At 39.4% G+C, this 16,755-nt stretch overlaps 1 protein-coding gene across 4 annotated transcripts in view; it reads left to right on the top strand.

Moving 5' to 3' along the window:
* DENND1C (DENN domain containing 1C) overlaps positions 1-16,755 on the top strand; it is a 33,731-nt gene that overhangs the window by 6,363 nt on the left and 10,613 nt on the right. For 3 of the 4 annotated variants that reach the window (XM_058166119.1, XM_058166117.1, XM_058166120.1), the window contains exons 3-13: positions 574-617; positions 4,124-4,173; positions 8,766-8,885; positions 10,109-10,178; positions 10,308-10,388; positions 11,274-11,363; positions 13,083-13,133; positions 13,511-13,621; positions 14,306-14,406; positions 15,234-15,279; positions 15,524-15,625. In XM_058166119.1, coding sequence (XP_058022102.1) covers positions 574-617; positions 4,124-4,173; positions 8,766-8,885; positions 10,109-10,178; positions 10,308-10,388; positions 11,274-11,363; positions 13,083-13,133; positions 13,511-13,621; positions 14,306-14,406; positions 15,234-15,279; positions 15,524-15,625 — 866 coding nt within the window. Of the gene's footprint in view, positions 1-573; positions 647-4,123; positions 4,174-8,765; positions 8,886-10,108; positions 10,179-10,307; positions 10,389-11,273; positions 11,364-13,082; positions 13,134-13,510; positions 13,622-14,305; positions 14,407-15,233; positions 15,280-15,523; positions 15,626-16,755 lie in introns of all 4 variants that reach the window. The other variant, XM_058166121.1, reaches the window with a different exon arrangement.

Genomic DNA, 16,755 nt, shown 5'->3' with positions numbered 1-16,755 from the left:
TTGGCTGCTTAAGGGAGAAAGAACAGGAGAACGGCAGGAATCAGTGGTGGCCCTAGAATAACTGCTGGCAATTGGTGACTTAAACTGTGTAGTTAGTCTCCCCCAATCCGTACAAAACTGTTCTTTTATTTGATTTTCCTCCTACCCCAACCCAGTTTGAGATTTGAAGTCCTACTTTTCTTCGATTTTGATATAATGGCTGAAGTGCTGGATTAATTGCCAGAAGATTGTGAGTTCTAGGCCTCCCTTGCTCATAAAAGCCAGCAGGATCACTTTAGGTCAGGCACATTCTTGTACAAATTAAAAACACACAACCTAATACTTGAATCAAATTCCCATTAAGGCACAGACTTCCTAAAGCAGTGGCTGGGGAAAGAGCCAGACCTTCAAGGGTCATTTAAAGGATAATAGTGTTGAGGCAATTTGAATCTCCAAAATGTAGAAATTGCAAGAGAAAACCACAGTCTGGATAATATGGAAAAAATGGGACCTGGCTGGAACTTGCTTTAATTTACAATAAAATGGTTACGCCTGGGTTCTGTATATTGACCTCTGTTCTGTTTTTCTGTGCAGATCCTCAAGTGCGTAGACAATTCCCACTGGACTTCGATGACCAGGTCTGCCTCCGTTGTAGAGTTTCTACATAGCAAGTATAGGTTCTCCTGCTTTGGCAGGGGGTTGGACTAGATGACCTACTCGATCCCTTCCAACTCTGTTAATCTAAATCTCTTTTAGCTCTCCACTCTAACTTCTTTGCCTTCCGAAACTCAGCACAAACTTATATGCCACTTTGTTCTGCCTCTCCTTCTGTAGTTCTGAAATCCTGTCTTATCATGAATATGCTGAATGCTAATGCATGCCAGTTGCTCCTTTTTTTTTCCTGCCAGCATGAACATCTAAACTTATTGAAACTCAAGATCTCCTCAAACAGCCAGGTTTTATAACCTGTCCTGATTTTACAACCTGATTTTAAGCCAGGTTTTAAAACCTGCCCTGATTTGCAGTCATGGAATCCTGAAGGTGAATTTGTGCACTGTATCTGTGCATTGTGTAAACCTTCTACTTGATAGAATACAGGTCATAAACTTGGAAAATAGCCTTTTATATTAGAAGCTAGCTTGCATAGAATTGTAAGGAACATGCTCAGGAGTAAAATTGGAGTTTGGTTGGAATTGTAGCATATATACATTGTATAAACCTTGAGTTAATTAACCAAGTATATTAATAATAAATGAGATAAGAGAAATGAAAAGAGATATATTGTGTGTCTGCGAAACTAAGAGAAAAGGAAAGGATGTAACCTGAGTGAAGGTGGTCAGATCTTAAAGCAGAGTTGGTGAAAATGCAGATTTAATTAGGAAAGGAAGGACTAAACTGTATGTCAAAAAATATGAACTGGTGCTATCTAGATTGTTGTGATCTCATGTAAAAGCAGTTTTATATTCCAAAGAATGATGAAAACAGAGGAACTAGAGAAGAGATACGAGGGACTTTATCCAACACGCTCAATGAGAGAATACAAAAATGTGATTGCGCTATTTGGGATCCAAGAATCAATGAGAATAGAGATTATTTGGTATTCGCTTAAAAAGGGATTTGTTTACATGGCTTAACTGTAAGTCAGTTCATACAAACATATGCCAAAGCAATTTGATTAAATCTAAACAATTACTTGATTGTTTATGATGAAATCCTGAGTGATTAGTGAAGAATACAAGAGTGACAAGAGATTCTGGATATGAGAGGACCTGTTCTTTGGCAGTGTCAGGAGTGGATCTTGGAAAAGGAAAAGGAAAGAAAATAGAATAAAAATAGAATAAATACAGGAGGAAAGATACAAGATTAGTCTCTCAACTGAATGGAATGGAGATGAGAAAAGAGGTTGAAACAGAGAGAAACAAATCACGTTACAGATAGACACATAAGTATTTTAAATTACAGAAATTGAAAGAATTAAAAAGGATCGTTGTTTGAAAATTAAATAAAATTGCCGTGGATACAGAGGAAAATGCACATAAGAAAATGGTTGGTACCAAAATCTGTTTGGAAATTAGCAAAAAGGACTGAATATGTTACTAAGCCTCCAGCAGTGACTAGAATTGAAAATAAAAGTGATGAAATTATTTAGGATGGAGCGAAGAGATGTGCAAAGGGGTCCTTAAGAAATTAGCATGGGAATAGCTAATTTCTATAAGAATTAAAATGACATGTTGAAGAATAGAATTCAAGTAAATATTATGGATTGTAAGGATTCATTTCTTGGAATTAATCTATAGCATTTATTTCAATACCACTCTTCAACGTGTCACTATAATTCTAAGAATTCATTTCTTAGCATCTACAGTATTTTGAGCTCTGGTGGTGCAGATAAACTCTGCCCAGTGCCAGGAGTTTGATTCTCACCGGCTCAAGGTTAACTCAGCTTTCCACCCTTCCAAGGTTGGTAAAATGAGGACCTAGATTGTTGGGGGCAATATGCTGACTCTATAAACTATGGGGTGATATCTAAGTCTAAGTGCTATTGCTATTTATGGCATTCATTTTAATTCTGCAGTTGAAAGTTTAGATGTCAATAAGATATGAAAAAGGTAAAGCACACATGAAAACAAAAGGAACATGAATGGCTCAGCATTGAGCAAGGAATAAGCCAAGGAAATGGGATGGTTCCTTGGTGGTTTAATGTCTTTATGATAAATATCACATGCCGTTATCTTTTTGGCTGAGTATTTCTTACTTTTTTTCTGCACTTTCTCTAATGTTCTTACCATGAAAGCAAACAGCATGATGGGATGGGTATATATGCATGTATGAATTGTGCTAAAAAACAGAATGCTAGTTTAGAGAGGACTGTGCTCTTTTTTTCTGCTTTTCTATATTTTTGCTGCCCTCACCAGATAGATAATCAAGTACATCTGGTCCTCAGCTAACAACCGCTCATTCAGCAACCGTTCAAACTTACAACAATACTGAATGAGTGGTAAAGTAGTTAACAACTGAGTCTCAAAGTTCCAGCCATTGTAGCACCCCTGCAGTCATGTGATCACAATCTGGGCACTAGGCTTATATTTGTTGTTGTTCAGTTGTTGTATGCCACCCAGAGTCACATTTTGTAAGATGGTCAGTTGCATAAATTTGATTAATAAAATATAAATAAATTTCTGACCATTGCAGTGTCCCGTGGTTATGTGATCACCATTTGCAACCTTCCCTACCAACTTCCCATAAGTAAATTTGGAAGATGTGGTCATTTAAGGTCCTTACTTAATGATCCATGGTGATTGGCTTAACAACAATAACTGGACACTATTGGAATTGCCATTGCTAAGACTTGTGGTTGTAAAGCATAGCATTATGTGACAATGCCAGTTAGCAACAGCAGTCCCTGGTCCCAATTACTGTTGTTAACCATGGACTGCCTGTAAGACCCTATAAGCTATAACCCCCAGCATATATATATTTTAAATATTTTTAAGGCCAGCTCAAGGCCATGCATGCCCTAGCTGTAGCTTGTTCATAATATGCTTGATTTCTTTGAGATTCTGATTTATCATTGTATATTATGAACCTGCACCCAGAAATTAAACTGATTCAGGGCATTGGCTTTCATAGATAATTGGGACCAGAAGACAAGCAGGATGGTTAGAAGATTCTCAACAACATTCAGGTTTGCCTGATATGAGCTCTATTAAAGAGAGTGATCAATTATCTTTTCAGATAATGTGCTATGTGTTCAACCATAAATATATGTTCCTGAAGAATAATCACACATTCAAACTTCTGAAATCGGGGTGGTGGGGTAGAATTTTCTTTGTCGGGCACAGGTGGATCTCATAACAACCCTATCCTTACGAAATTTTTCTGAGGGAGATGCAACTGGCTGATGAGGGCAACCTATAAAATATAAAACATTTCTTTGATAAAATATATAGGACTAACTTGTGGTATTTAAATAATATACTCTGAATCGAATTCAGTACAGTAATTGGGAATTCCTTCCAAGTGCTCATGGATAGGTTTGCATAATATTCCATATTTTATGCAAGTGGTTTCCTGGGTACGCTTTCTTGTGCTTCTGTGAGACTGTTGAGATATAATGATCAAAGATATTTCCTTCTTCTTATAGGAATCAATCCAGATGCTACCCAAGTTTTGCTTCCCTCTTGATATAGAGAGGTAAGCAATGGGAATTCTCCAGTTGATATGTATATGTGCTTTTAAAAAATGAAGATGCTCTGTTGCAATTTAAGTTTGTTGACTTTTTAAATCAGCCACTGCTTTAATAGAGATTTAATGAGCAATCTTCTGCCACTAGAAAATTTTGCTTTCTGATTTCTGCAATCTGGCCACTCTGCTTTTTCCGATACACAGATTCATCACTTGGTCTCTTTCTCTGTTTATGTGTGAACCAGGATCAAACTTTAGCAGCCCAGGGCAACACAAGGTTTGAATGTTTCATTTACACCCAGCTCTAAATTAACATTATAGATCAGGGGTGTCAAACTCACATCATCACAGCGGGGTCACCTGACATATCGGGACTTTTTTCCCCTTCCCTAAACTGGGCATGGATGTGGCCAGTGCGTGACGCATCCGGCCCACGAGCCGGGAGTTTGACAGCCCTGTTGTAGATAGACTCCTGAAAATCAGATGGTGAGTGAGGAGGAAAAAACAGAATGCTTTAAAAGTAATAGGCCTTTGTGCTGATAAAATGATCTAGGAACAAAACAGCCCTGCTCACCATGCAATAAAATCCTACTTTGTAAAATGACTTGTCAACCAAATCTATCCACTAACAAAATCAATGATTAGATCAGACCGAGAATCCATAAACTCAATTTACCTGTTGGCTGTATTACAGCTGTATTAGCTAAGGCTTGTACACCCAAAAATCCAATTATCCTGATGTGCCCATTAGCTAATAAGCTGTGTAAGCCTATGAGTAGATCCATGTGCCCCAAATCCACATTGATTCAAGGCACATGCTACCACCAACACCCCCAGGATCAGAAAAGCAGGCAGCAGTAGCCTCTGTTTTATACCCTTAGCTTGCTTCCATCTGCTGACAGACAGTGACATCCAGCTGGTTTTGTGCCTAAAATGGGACTAGAACTCCCAGTCTCCCAGTTTCTAATTTGATGTCTTAAACCCCTGCACCAAACTGTCTTTTTCTATACATCACTAACTCCTTAAACTGGCATGAATGTGACCTGATCTATACTGAAATAAACTGCATTTAGGAAGACACAAAATATTCACAATGTCTTTTTCCTGCATGAATGAGCTTTATGTGTCTAATGCCTTAAATTTTATTGATAGTATTAACATTAACAATAATGAAAAAGAAGATGTAGTTGTTCTCTGATCTATTGGAAATGTCACTGTTTATCAATAATTCTGTAAGAGACAGAAATCAGTATCTAATTTAGGCAAAATCACAATACTAAACCAGTGGGAGAGCATTTCAGATTTGGGCTAAAAATCTCCATATGATTGTTAAGTCATATTAGAAAATACTCGTAAATTTTGGCCCTGGCTATGGTCGTCTGGATTTTTGTAGTCCAGATCAGGTAAATTTAGTCTCCCAGGATCAGTTATTGATCTTAGAGCAGTAATTCTTTAGACAGGAAATAAACTAAAATAAAATTGGGTGCTATCTAACAAAATGATATTCAACAGTGAAAAAAGTAAGGTTCTAAATTTAGGCCAAAAAAACAAAATGCACAGGTACCGGATATGTGGTACCTCGCTCAATATTAGTAACTGTGAGAGGGATCTTGGAGTCCTAGTGGATAACCATTTAGATATGAGCCAGCAGTGTGCAGCAGCTGCCAAAAAAGCCAACAGAGTTCTGGGCTGCATAAACAGAGGGATAGAATCAAGATCACGTGAAGTGTTAATACCACTTTATAATGGTAAGGCCACACTTGGAATACTGCATTCAGTTTTGGTCACCACGATGTAAAAAAGATGCTGAGACTCTAGAAAGAGTGCAGAGAAGAGCAACAAAGATGATTAGGGGACTGGAGGCTAAAACATATGAAGAACAGTTGCAGGAACTGGGTATGTCTAGTTTAATGAAAAGAAGGACTAGGGAGACATGATAGCAGTGTTCCAATATCTCAGGGGTTGCCACAAAGAAGAGGGAGTCAAACTATTCTCCAAAGCACCTGAGGGTAGAACAAGAAGCAATGGGTGGAAACTAATCAAGGAGAGAAGCAACTTAGAACTAAGGAGAAATTTCCTGACAGTTAGAACAATCAATAAGTGGAACAAGTTGCCTGCAGAAGTTGTGAATGCTCCAACACTGGAAATCTTTAAGAAAATGTTGGATAGCCATTTGTCTGAAATGGTGTAGGGTTTCCTGCCTGGGCAGGGGGTTGGACTAGAAGACCTCCAAGGTCCCTTCCAACTCTGTTATTATGTTATGTTATGAAAAGGCCTACTGTGAAGAGAAAGTTCTCATCCACTGGAAGAGTTTTCTACTTTGCTAGTTAGACCTAGCTTTGTCTATTTCCATTCTGTCTCTACTGAAAACAGATAGTTCTCATTAGAATGGATTGTTCAATCACTCCTTGCAGGAAGATATGTCGACACTTTAGAAAGGGTGCTTCCTCTGTCTCTAATGAGTCATTATTCTGGTTTGAAGGCACCCTCCCTCCCCAGAACTGAATGTAGGGAAGGGGAAGAAAGAACAAGGCTCCTCCCAGAGTGGGGAAATGTTCATCTCATAAGTGCTTTTCAATTGAAAGAATGAAGGGAAATCTCCACTTTCAAGCCAGAGTTGGGGAAAATCTACATTAAAGAATTCATAGAGCAGGGGTCTCCAACCTTGGCCACTTTAAGACTTGTGGACTTCAACTTCTGGGAGTTGAAGTCCACAAGTCTTAAAGTTGTCAAGGTTGGAGACCCCTGTCATAGAGAACAGGAGAATGGAAGTGCTGTAAGCAAGTAAGGGTTCACTGGTGATTTCCTACAACCAACCTCAAGGAAAGCCCATGAACAACCAGGAAGAGGAGAATCCTCACCTGCCAACAACTAATATTCACTGGCAAGATGCTTCTACATAGTGTCACCAAGAATAACCACCACTGATCTTCTTTTAATGCCATTTTAACCATTCACTCTCTACTCATCTTGTACCAATCAATTACACAGCAGCTTGGCTCACAAATGGTCCTATTTTGGATTATAATCTAGCAACCCCACGCCCCGTGCTATCCTCACTCTGTAGCTTCCAGATTTCTCAAATCAATTCATTTGATTACTTGGGGAATCTTGGGGGATTTTTAAAGGGCAAAATAAGTGTCATGATTTGAAAAGAAAAGGTATCTGTAACACTCCAGAAGCACCCCACCCCCAATCTAGCACACTTTTATCTCTTCTCCATCAATACTTACCGGGTCCACCAATTCAGGAAGAAGCAAAACCACTGCAGAACAGTTTCCCCAATTCCCACAGACAGCACAGACAGATTCCGTGATTAGTGATATTAAATGTTGCTAATTTGAGATCTAATAGGATAAGAAGGGGTAGATCCCCTCATCTCCGAATTCCTCTATAAGTCATCCACAAACTCTACCAAAGTTTTGAAAAAAACATCTTTTTGTATGTCTTGAATTGGCATTTTTCAAATTTCAAAATTCTAATTCCTCACCATTATCTTTTTTTTTTTTTTGCATTGTGCATGATTTTATAAATGTCTAATGCAGGCATGTCCAAACTTTTGGCTAGCCTGGGCCACCCTGAGTAAAGAGGAATTGTCTTGGGCTACATATAAAATATATAACATAGTTAATGAAGAGTAAATAACAAACTTCCTTTATTTTATTTTTTTTATTTTTATTTTTTAAAATCTTGTGGGGCTGCATTACTATTCAGTAGTATAGTACATGGCTTGGATACACCTGCTCTAATACGTTTCGTGTAGGGTTCTCATTTGTATCCAGTTTAGGTGGAAATGCATCTCCTACTTGAAACTTTGAATCCATGTTTCCATTTCAGCTTTGTTCAGCATTTACCTTAATTTGTGAAAAACTCAATTGAGTAAAGAGGAGACAATGCGTACTACTTTGTTTTCTTCATTCTCCAACCTCCAGATGTTCAGTTATAATTTTGAAAAGGAGCTGGATTCACCTTGGCTTGAATGCAAATGCAGATAGATCTCCATATGAGCTAGGACTTCATTTTCTCTACTGGCATTTCCTTGTGCCCAAAGGCAGAAGAAAGACAAATGGTCAGGGCCACTGGACATGGAGGCTTTCCTCCTCCTAACCCTATTGATCCCAGGTTGGGTGCATCCCTGGGATTGTGTGGGAGAGGATTTCACTCACCACCCCCAGCATTCTTATCCCAAACTCTACCATGCTTGTCCCAACCTGCTAAACAGGGATTGTCTTTGTCAAAGAGCAACTCTCTCCTTGCTCCCAGGAGAGAAAACCTACATATATGCACATGTTTAGGTGTTTTTCTCTGTGCCTATGTAGATGAAAGGGAGAATGGGGGAATTTATCAGCTCTGCATATAATTTACCCGTGAATTAAGGAATATAATTAACATAACAAAATAGGCAATGCCTACAACCATTTATGCTGTGATAAATTGGTCAGCCTTTGTAGGATGTTGGGTTGCTTTCTTCTCCATCATAATATATAATTTTCTTTTTTTACTATGACAATGTTTATGTATACTGTTGTGACAAAATTAAATAAATAAATAAATAAAAATAAATATCTCTCACTGATACTATTTCCCCATTTATTTCCAAGGGCTAAAGAATGTCCCACAGTCCAGCACTTCACTTTCGCACTCACTGACATGGAGGGGAAACAGCACTTTGGCTTCTGTCGACTGGCCATCGGCTTCCAAGCCTGCCTGTGTCTACTCAGGTACAAGGGGCTCCTCCTGGGTGGGAGGTCTCAAGTAAGTCCCTTCTAGAAGCCCTCTTGAACTTCTTGAGCATCGTGGAAATACTCTATTGGCTCGACGGGAAGAAAAGATTCCATTGAAAATGCAGCAATAGAGATGCACCAGATCTTTCTTTCCAGTCTTCCTCTTGGTAGGGGAAATGGGGTCATTTGCCTTCTGGATAAATCCTGAGGTCACTGGTGCAAAGGTCTCCAGTTCTCTCCTTTAGCCTTCTGGATTGTTGGCTGCTAATGAAATATATTTTTCCTTAGATGGAAAAGCACCAGGTAGGTATCAGGCAGAAGAGATTCAGATCATTATTTTCAGACAGTACATAAGGAAGTATTCCAGAAAACAAGTAATAGTGTTAAGGTTAAGAGATTATATTATGATTCACAACTTTGCCACCTGAAATCTTGCTTTTTGATGGATGCAATGGCAGTGTTCACACAATACTGTTAACCAAGTAGTGTAATGATCATGTCAGTACATACTAAGTTTTATTATCTTAATCTTGGGGCTAGAGGCATGGAAGCTTTAACATATTGTACAAATCCAGCTCATTTGATTCTCAGAAAATAAATTTAATAAACAGCTTTAGCACGTTGAGTAAACACAGCCCATCGGTGGCCTTTAGCTTAGTAACTATTAGCTCTCTATCCCATCTCCACCTTTTGCAGAATGAGATGATTGTGCTACTTTGAGTGTTTAAAAGTTCTTTCTCTCTGTAATAAAATTAACCCATTAGTTAGCAACAAGCCTTCAATTTACAGAACCACAAATGAAATACTTCCTAAAACCATATAGCTTGCCATGGTCAGTAGGAGATTATGAAGCAGCCTTATACCAAATTGGAATTGTTCCTTTGTTTCTCTGACCAGTAATGACCATTGAGGGCAGGATTACTGTTGAAATCATTACACTGTTTGGTTAACGTTATTGTGTGAACACTGCCATTGCATCCATTGATACATTAAGGATTAGCAACTCAATACCAGCATCCTTGGTATGTAAATTATAATGTCCATAAACCACACTCAACCTACCCAGTGGTGAGGCGTTATATGACTTATAGTCCAAAACACTTTTCTCTGCCACCTGAAGAGGCTTTGATCTGAAATGGACAGCGATCAAACCAGAAACTATATAAGGCATGTATTTACATTAAAATCATTTTATATACTGCCATTGCTTCTTCCTTCAGTTACTTACCTTGGTTTGAAGTTTTCTACAAGATCCTGAACTACATTGCAGAAAACGTAGCCAAAGAGCAGGTAAGAATAAGCACTTTGGATCGATTCCATTCCAAGGTCAGAGATGCCTCCAGAGACCCTCTTTCCCCTTATTGCTCTTCCTAACATTTTCATTCAAGGGTATAACTTCTGTCTTTATCTTCCTGCCAGTTCACGGAGCTGGATGAGTTCTTATCGGCGCTGTATCTCTACCCTGTGCCTAGTCTCTGCAGCCCCATCACCCTTGAATTTGTAAGTATCACACCTTCAAATCTTAGTTCCATCAATTATTAATCACTTTAAACATCAGTGTGGGAGTTGCAGCAGTTCAGCAAGTGCAATGACACATACAAGCCAAATGAGGATGGTACCTCATAAGAAATCAGGAATGAGTCAGTGTATGCATGAGGAAAAAAGGTAGTATGTGCATACTGAGATTCTGGAATCAGATGGAAGGAGGAGTTCCACAGCAAGTTTAGAGGTTTAATCCTTTCTCTTTGATCCTGTGGAAAAACTTTTCATTGATCCTTTGTTGTTGTTGTTCGTTGCGAAGTCGTCCAACCCATTGCGACCCCATGGACAATGTTCCTCCAGGCCTTCCTATCCTCTACCATCCATTGGAGCCCATTTAAGCTCACACCTACTGCATCAGTGACTCCATCCAGCCACCTCATTCTCTGCCGTCCCCTTCTTCTTTTGCCCACAATCTTCCCAGCATTAGGCTCTTCTCCATTGATCCTGGAATGATATTAATGGAGGGTGGTCACTTTCCATTTGATAAATTTCAGGATTAAATCCTCTTGCATATTAATTGTCATTGTCCCCCCCTCCCCAGCCTACCATTGTACTTTTAAAAATCTTCTGCTTATTAAATGCAAAGATACATTCATCTCTATAAACCAGGAGGCTATGAGTTCTAGTCCTGCCTTAAACATGAAAGTTGGCTGGGTGACATTGGGCCAGTCATTGTCGCTAAACCCAATCACTTGGCAGGGTTTCTCTTGTGGGGGAAATAGGTAGAGGAAGAACTATTAGGCATATCCATTGGCTTCTGTGATCTCCATTTACTAATTGCCTCTGGCTCAGAATACTAATCCCATCTTTTATTCATTTTTCAATCACCTTTTGTTCTATAAGGACTCAAAATCGTCTAAATTGAAAATTTCTACAGAGACAGATCTGAACAAGCAAAACAGAAATAGGGATCTGAACACTGGGACAGCATTGGTAAGTCACAATCTGATGTCTGCTATGGTCTTATCCGTGCTTCCTTTGTTCATGGAAATTATGTCACTGTTGCTGTGGAGAAATAACTGCAACCTCCAGGCATGTGCAGAATTGGCTTTACCAGTTGAAGTTGCATGTGGAAGAAATCTTATTCTCGTTTTTAAGACTTACCACAATAAACGTTCATGAATAAAAAAAGTAAAACAAAAATGAGGAAGATTCTAACTCAAGTCCACACATTGCTTTGCCATTCCTCTGACCATATTTGTTTCTTATTTGTATTTTTAGCATAACAGCATCTTTTAAAAATGAGCATAATTCAGTTTCCAGATGCAGTGGAATTCAACTGCTTTCTAACAAGATAGCCTCTTGAGTTATGGGAGTTACATTCCAAAACATCTGGAGACTATCCAGTGGGGGAGGGATCATAATTCTACCAGCTTGTTCTCATCTCATTCTGTTGTATGCATGGAGTGTGCCTAAGAACTGTTTCTGCTTTCCATTTAGAAGGATCAAATACTGCCTCTGAATAGGCTCAGAAGGTGTTGCCCACTTGTCTGATGACCTCAAGGAAGTGGACTAAAAAAATATAGTTCATTTTTTTTAAATGCTTACTTAATTTGTAAGATGTTATTAACTGTATAAAGCCACTCATTTCTAGCAATGTGTCTCTGGGTGGTGCAGGTATAGGACAACCAAAAAAAAAAAAACCAATAAATCCTCTACTGTAAAAGAAGGAACCTGGAATGTGGGTCAGACACATGTTCTTGGGAGAAGACAGTCCCACAAGTAACCCATGCCTATGTCATATAGAGCTTTAAAGGAAATAACCAGCATATTGAATCACACCCAGAAGCGTGTTGGAAGCAGTTCACAGGGCAGGATTGTCACATGGGCATAATGAGATGCATTCATTTGCAGTGCTGTGTTTTGGACCAGCTGAAGCTTCTGGTTGATCTTCAAGGACAACCCCATGTAGAGCATGCTGCAATAGTCCAAATGAGTGCCTTTTGTGTTATCTTTATCTTTACTTTTTTTTTAACTTCAAAACAATGCTGCTGAGAATTAGCTTCACTAACAAATGATGGCAGGGTGACTTCAGAATGCTCTGAAGTTTTCAGATTTGGGTCCAGGGTGGCTTATGGGCTGCAAATCACTGTTCTTTATGTTACATTAAAATCTATAATTGGTTTCTATAGGTTTGTCATTTAATAAGAGTAGTTTTGGGCAAAGATAATCTGATTAATTGCTAATTTTATTGGGCAGCCACTATTTCCTCAATCAAAATTATGAGGTACAATTTAGGAATGAGGGAAGATATGCCTGCAATTTCTTATTCTTTTTTCTCTTTCCAGCTTTGGATGTCTGGGAAGAAAAATAAAATGGGAAAGTAATGTACAATACATAGAAGAAAAGTTCAAATATCAACACTCCTTATGATGTTTCCCTAAATTACAATATCCTATGTCTCAGTTTAATTAAATACGAATATTGTAAGATCAGTCACAAACATTGTGGTGTAATGTAGCATGCAGCCTTAATTGGATTCCTTCTATTTACATATCTGGATTGTTGCTTGCATTAACTAATGCCACTATTACCACCTCTCTGCTTCTACATATGGCTACCCAGAGTCTTCTGGAGTAGGCAGTCATTACATTACAAATATAAAAGATTAATTAGATTAAATTAAAGTAATTAATTATTTATCTGTTCTAGGCTTATTTCATTGCCCCTGATCCTGGCAAACTGCCCACCATCCCTGACAATGTAAGTTATAGCATTTCTGTCACAGAATATATGGTAATACCTTGCCTTGTATGGACAATTTTCTTTTTTAAGTCAGAAGCCCTCAGTCTTGAAAGACCACCTCCATAATCACAAATCTGCAGGGCTGAATGTGATTACAGTATGGAAGTAGCTGCACATGTTTCTCTGCACTATTTTTAATTGCATTTCAGAGTTAAGATCTGGCATTAAAAATAGACTCTGAAAGTCAGTTAAAGCCACCATTAAAAGTGGTGAAGAAGAGAAGATTCATTGACTTGCTCTGGGTGAAACAGAATAAAGAGAAATGGCGGCTAGAGACAGATCTGGTTGCTGAAGCTGTTACCAGAGAACCTAACTAAGTATTTGGCTCTCCCCAGAGAAATCTGACTGAGTTTGTCGTGGCAGTGGATGTGAACAACATGCTGCACCTCTACGCAAGCCTCCTCCATGAACGTCGGATCCTGCTCACCAGCAGCAAGCTCAGCACGGTGAGGCCGAGAGGCTGGAGGAAAGACAAGGCAAAGAGCTCAGAGCTAACTAAGATGGACCTGGGTGGGAAGGATTTAGAAATGACAATGGTTGAGGAACCTGCATTTCTTCCATCTACACAATGAAAAGTGTTCTCACCTGGCACAAAGCTCTCACAAAGGTGGTGCCTCTGATCTGATGTTTTGTGATACGGTTTATCAATTCCCTGGTATTCCCTGACCCTCCTCCACATATTCAATGAAGGTGTAAACAGAGAACTGAGGCATATTCACTGATTTTGCTCCTTGGTGGCTGCACAGTATCAGTCTATCCTGATATCCTCATAGGGACTTTTACTCCCTAATGTCCAAAGCAGGGCTGACAGGAAACAGGACAGTTTAGTGTGTCCAATCACACTTGGCCAATAAAATTCTATTCTATTCTATTCTATTCTATTCTATTCTAGCATGTGGAGAGAGTAAACTGCAGACACAAACCTGCTCCCTCCACCTCCATGTTTACTATCCCTGCATGAGTAGTGACTAGAAGGCTGCTGCTCTCTGAATCCTCTGCATTACTTGGAGGAAAATACTGCTCACATTTTACTTTGGGAAGAAGAGTTAGTCAAAGCCCTGTCTCCTTATTCAACTTCCAAGGAGGGTCAGTCTAATCTAATGAAAAGTGTGTCTTTCATCTCCCTATAGCTGACAGCCTGTGTCCAGGCCTCCTCTTTCCTGTTGTATCCCATGTACTGGCAGCACATCTTTATCCCTGCACTGCCTCCACACCTCCTTGACTACTGCTGGTGAGCGATTGTACCTTCCTCAGTTGAGAGTCAGCTTCTGTAGGCTAAGCAGCTTCAATGGCTCCCCACCCAGGACATTGGTTTGGATGTTGTTTATCACTCAAAGGAGACTATTTTGAGGACATTTCAGGGGTGAAATGCTTCCAGATCGGACCGGATCACGCGATCCGGTAGCGATCATGGCCGGTAGTTCGGTGATGGCAAAGCCAGGTTCCACCCACCCGCCTGGATATCATTACTTCCTGGTTTTAACCAGGAAGTGATGTTTTTTTTTATCTCTGCGCATGTGCAGATTTTGCGCATGTGCAGAAGGTCTGTGCACTCATGTGACGCACATTCACATGTGAAGCGTGCACTTCCGAACCGGTAAGGAAGGTAAGTAGATTTCACCTCTGGGACATTTCTATGGCTAGATTGTAGTTTTACAGGTTTACTTACTATGTAGGTTTACTCATAATCATTGAGGAGGTAACTGAAGAATTTACTGGTATGTGAGGAGTCTGTCTTCTGTGGCACTATCATCTGTCCTGAGCTGGCCACATTTCATTTACATCTCAAGGGAAGACTTTCTGAAGGGAAGAATGACTTCATCTGCTGCAGAGATCTGCACCAAAAGGGAATTCAGCCCTTTCTTTGCCCTTCTGCGAATTCCTGCCCTTCCCAAATATATTTTCCTCCTAAGCACTTCTTAAAAGAGGGAAGAAAACTGGGACTGGAAAACTATCGTAGTGTATTATAAGAGAGAAACTGGATCTAGGAGGGCCTAACCTGCTAGGAGCCCACAAATAATGGGTACTAGCTCTAACATTTATCTCTTTCGCCAACAGCGCTCCTATGCCCTATCTCATTGGAGTCCACACAAGCCTTATGGAGGTGAGACTGCAAAACTACCTTCTACTTAGGATAACTGGTCTAAGATTAGCCTAAGTAACGTTACTCCCTGGATATTTTTTAGCAGCAGGTTGGAGCATTTGTCCACCCTTGGCCTTATTTACTTCTTCATTTCTGTTATCTTTGTAATAGCAGTTGACTCTTCTGAGCCAGGCTACCTAAAGGTAAGAAGATTGAGGCAATGTCTACTCTTCTTGTTTCTCAATTCTGCCTTGGCTTTCTCTAGAGTGTGAGGAGCAAAGCCCTGGAAGACGTCGTCATTCTCAGCATTGATAACAATACAATGGAATCACCCTTCCAAGATCTGGAAAATCTCCCAAGTGATGTTGTTAGTATTACTTTCTTGAGACTTTTTTTTTTAAATGCCAGTGTTTTAGAATCCTTATGACAGGGGTGTCCAAACTTGGCAACTTTAAGACTTGTGGACTTCAACTCCCAGAATTCTGAATTGAAACTCTGGGACAAAGTCCACAAGTCTTAAAGTTGCCAAGGTTGGAGACCCCTGCCTTATAAGTACTCAAGCCTTCTTTTATTTTTCTCTACATAAGAAGCTCTGTCCTCCTTGTGAGCGCTCGTTTGCCCTGATGTAACAATTTAAATGTGAACTTTGATTTCAGATGTTTCATTTTTATTTTAAATTAACTAAAGCATTTATGAGTAACCCAATGTGCACACAATTCTCCACACACACACACCCTTTTCCTGAAAACAAGACTGACACAATTAGAAGAGGGGACACTTCCCAACTGAAACATTTTAAGTGGTGTTTTTTTTTTGTACTTGTTGCAAAATTAGCTAGCCACAATTAGGAAAAAATGAGTTGGTGACAGTGGTAGGCAAGGTTTAGGATTCACCTTACAGTATTATATCTTTGCTGCAAACATCTGGAAGAGTTAGAGTTCTGTATTCCTTTGCTGCCATCTAGTGGTCACGAAGTGTTTTGCTTTGCCCAGATCTGGTATCATTAAGGTCCTAATTCTCAATTTTTAAGATTTATTACACTTACACCAACTCTTTCCTCTAAGAGTTTAAAATGACGCCCAGGATTATCTTTACAGCCAGTCCCATGTGGTAGCTTCGACTGAAGTGGAGTAACTTATCCAAAATTACCCAACAAACACCATGATTGACCCCAATCTGACACATTTAACTTATACTACATTGGTGTGGATCACAAAAAAAAATGGAACAAGTCTTGAGACATAGGATAGGATACTGCTTTAGTGACATATGGGGCACTGTGTAGAACTGTGATTGTATTAGCAATGACATCTTGGCACATGTAGATCCAACCATTGTCCATTATAAGCCATTCTTTCTAGCATAGCATTACTTTTGAACTGGACTATTATGGTTTAAACACCAAGTTATAGCTAAAACAAACCACTGCTTAATACAAATGTGTAAACCCAGTCAGTATCTGGGAAAGCCTCTGGGTTTAAGGTGAGTATATATTCT

Source organism: Ahaetulla prasina, chromosome 2, assembly GCF_028640845.1.
Source record: "Ahaetulla prasina isolate Xishuangbanna chromosome 2, ASM2864084v1, whole genome shotgun sequence".
NCBI lineage: Eukaryota > Metazoa > Chordata > Lepidosauria > Squamata > Colubridae > Ahaetulla > Ahaetulla prasina.
Note: the sequence above shows the minus strand (reverse complement) of the source record. Positions and strands in the feature narration are given on the sequence as shown.